The sequence below is a fragment of the Montipora foliosa genome, chromosome 8, assembly GCF_036669935.1.
Source record: "Montipora foliosa isolate CH-2021 chromosome 8, ASM3666993v2, whole genome shotgun sequence".
NCBI lineage: Eukaryota > Metazoa > Cnidaria > Anthozoa > Scleractinia > Acroporidae > Montipora > Montipora foliosa.
In genome coordinates this window covers 1,494,021-1,496,520 of record NC_090876.1, presented here as the reverse complement: position 1 = coordinate 1,496,520, position 2,500 = coordinate 1,494,021, and the positions used below count along the sequence as shown (strand labels likewise).

Below are 2,500 nucleotides of genomic sequence, written 5' to 3'. Positions count from 1 at the left end.
TTGAAGTGCAACGTGAAGTTTTAGATTTCTATCCCATATCCTTGGTCAGAGTTTTTCTCTGTCTTTGTGTGGGCCCAGTTCCATCAGTAGGGCTAACGCTCAGATGGTTCATATGGGATAGAAATCTAGCACTTCACGTTGCACTTCATTCTCGTCAGTTAATTCTGTTTAAAATATAAGTGCTACACGGCCAACGTTTGTATAAACGTAACCTTTCCTTGTAACCGTCCTTAAAGGCCCATTTTAGCCCAATACGCAACGCGATCGTTTTTATTTGTTTTTAGTCTCGAATAGCGTATTCCGATTGGCCAACTATTTTTGTCGCGCCAGTTAATACCTTTGAAAACAAGAAACATCGCCATTAGTCTGATCTTCGTGTGGTTTACCGGGTGAATTTAACAAGTGAAACCGCTAAAATTGCCTTTTATCTTTATGGAATCGACTTATTTAGATAATGGAGAATCACCTAAGCAGAATATTTACGGTTCGGCTAATCAGCAAGAGGAATAGAACAATTCTGAAGCTAACGAGCTAGGTGACATTATTCAGTGCTGAAATGCATGGGTTACTTTATTTAAACTAACTTTTATTTTGTCAGTTTCCATTTGTTAGGATACCTGGGACGCAGAAGTAAAATGCTCTTGGAAAGCTGCTCGTGCTCAAAAGAGTGGCCGAGGTTGCTGTCTTTGTCTCTTCTATCGCCCCGGCAATAGGACGTTTTCAACCAATCTCTAGAGACACCAATCACAATAGAGAAACGTACAACTTCTGGTGGACGAACAAAAGACGCTAACGAGAGATCTTTTGTTTTCGTCCACCAACATGGCGGCGATGACGTCAAGTGAAAACCATCTATTCGTCATGTTGTTCGATACTATTCGACTTCAAATAGGACTATTTTAGACTCATGTAGATATGACATACTACGATAAAAATATGAAATGATAAGTACAGAACGCATTCAAATCAGGACCTAAAAGATTTATCGACGGAGAGCTTTTGACGAAGAAGATTCTGAAAGGCTTTGTGAGATTTTTTGAATTTTTTTTTTTTTTTAATTTTCTGATACAAGAAATCAAGCCGGGCGCTCCTTGCGTCTAGGGTGAAAATGGGCGTTAAAATGCGAGGTAAAAAGGTAAAGTCAGCTTACAGGCCTAGTGGCCCATCAGGCCGGATCTTATCCCCGGTTTCTGTAGCATGAAGGGACTAGGAGTATTTCTACTCCCCCCTGGATGGTACCCATTTATACACCTGGATGGAGAGAGGCACCGAGGGAGTAAACTGTCTTGTCCAAGAACACAACACAATGTCTCCGGCCAGGTCCCGAACCCGGACCACTCGCTCCGAAGTCGAGCACACTAACCGTGAGGCCACCGCGCCAGGTACAATTGACATTTTGTCCACATGTTTGCTAGACAATGACGTCATGATGACGCCAGAAAGTCGGATTTAAAAGTTTATACCTTATTCATAAATAAACAATTCTTCTTATGGGATGCCCTTTACTAGAAATACTCTAGGCTATGAATTTGAAGCTAATGGTAGAAAAAGGGTATATTGCATTTAACAATCAAGGGCATTTGGCTTCCAAAATTGTAAGTATGAAGGCAGGTGGCCTTTTGTTTGCATCTCATTGTGATTAATTATGACAGAATCACAAAATAGCTGCCTTTACCACGAAAGAGCAGGAGGAGGAGGAGGAGGACTTTACCACGAAGGAGGAGGAGGAGGAGGAGGAGGAGGAAGAGGAGACGAAGACGAAGAACCACTATGATCATAATTATAAAATAACCCACCTTCTAACTCTGGTACAGTTACCCCGACATGAGAGATCATTACTAGTTTGCATACCTGTGGAAGCAGTTACGGCATCAGATGAGCTGCTGCATACACTGATGTTAAATGTAGTGACGCCATATAAAGAGATTGCGTTACACGTGTATAATCCAAAGTCTTTGGATGACGAAATTGACAGATTAAAAACTCCGTTTACACTCTCATTGGAAACAAGTTGCCCTCCTTTTGACCACTCATAAAACTTTGGAGATATACCAGGTGCATTGCAAAATAGAGTTATCGTGTGACCTATTTCTGACGTCGCACATCCCGGAGACAGTGGGCTAATCCAGATCCTACCTTGTGGAATTTCTGAAAGTATAAAAGGGGCTTTTCCCATTGGTTTCTAAACACTGAAATAAGTTGTTTACTTTACTTCACTTCACTTCACTTCACTTCACTTCACCTCACTTCACCTCACCTCACCTCACCTCACCTCACCTCACCTCACCTCACCTCACCTCACTTCACTTCACTTCACTTCACTTCACTTCACTTTACTTTACTTTACTTTACTTTAATTGTGCAGTTTTTTTTTGCGTTCCAGTCTTTGCACAAGGAAGGCGGGGTACCGCACAAAAAATTAACATAAGGTAGGATATACAGGGGGCCATCGTGAAGTGAAGGTAGAAAGTGGGGGAAACACGGAAAAGTTGGCTGAACC

At 41.8% G+C, this 2,500-nt stretch overlaps 1 protein-coding gene across 1 annotated transcript in view; it reads right to left on the bottom strand.

The window, feature by feature from the left end:
* Positions 1-2,500, bottom strand: part of LOC138013192 (uncharacterized) — a 31,051-nt gene that overhangs the window by 11,418 nt on the left and 17,133 nt on the right. The window contains exon 6 of the mRNA XM_068860205.1: positions 1,852-2,148. Coding sequence (XP_068716306.1) covers positions 1,852-2,148 — 297 coding nt within the window. The remainder of the gene's footprint in view (positions 1-1,851; positions 2,149-2,500) is intronic.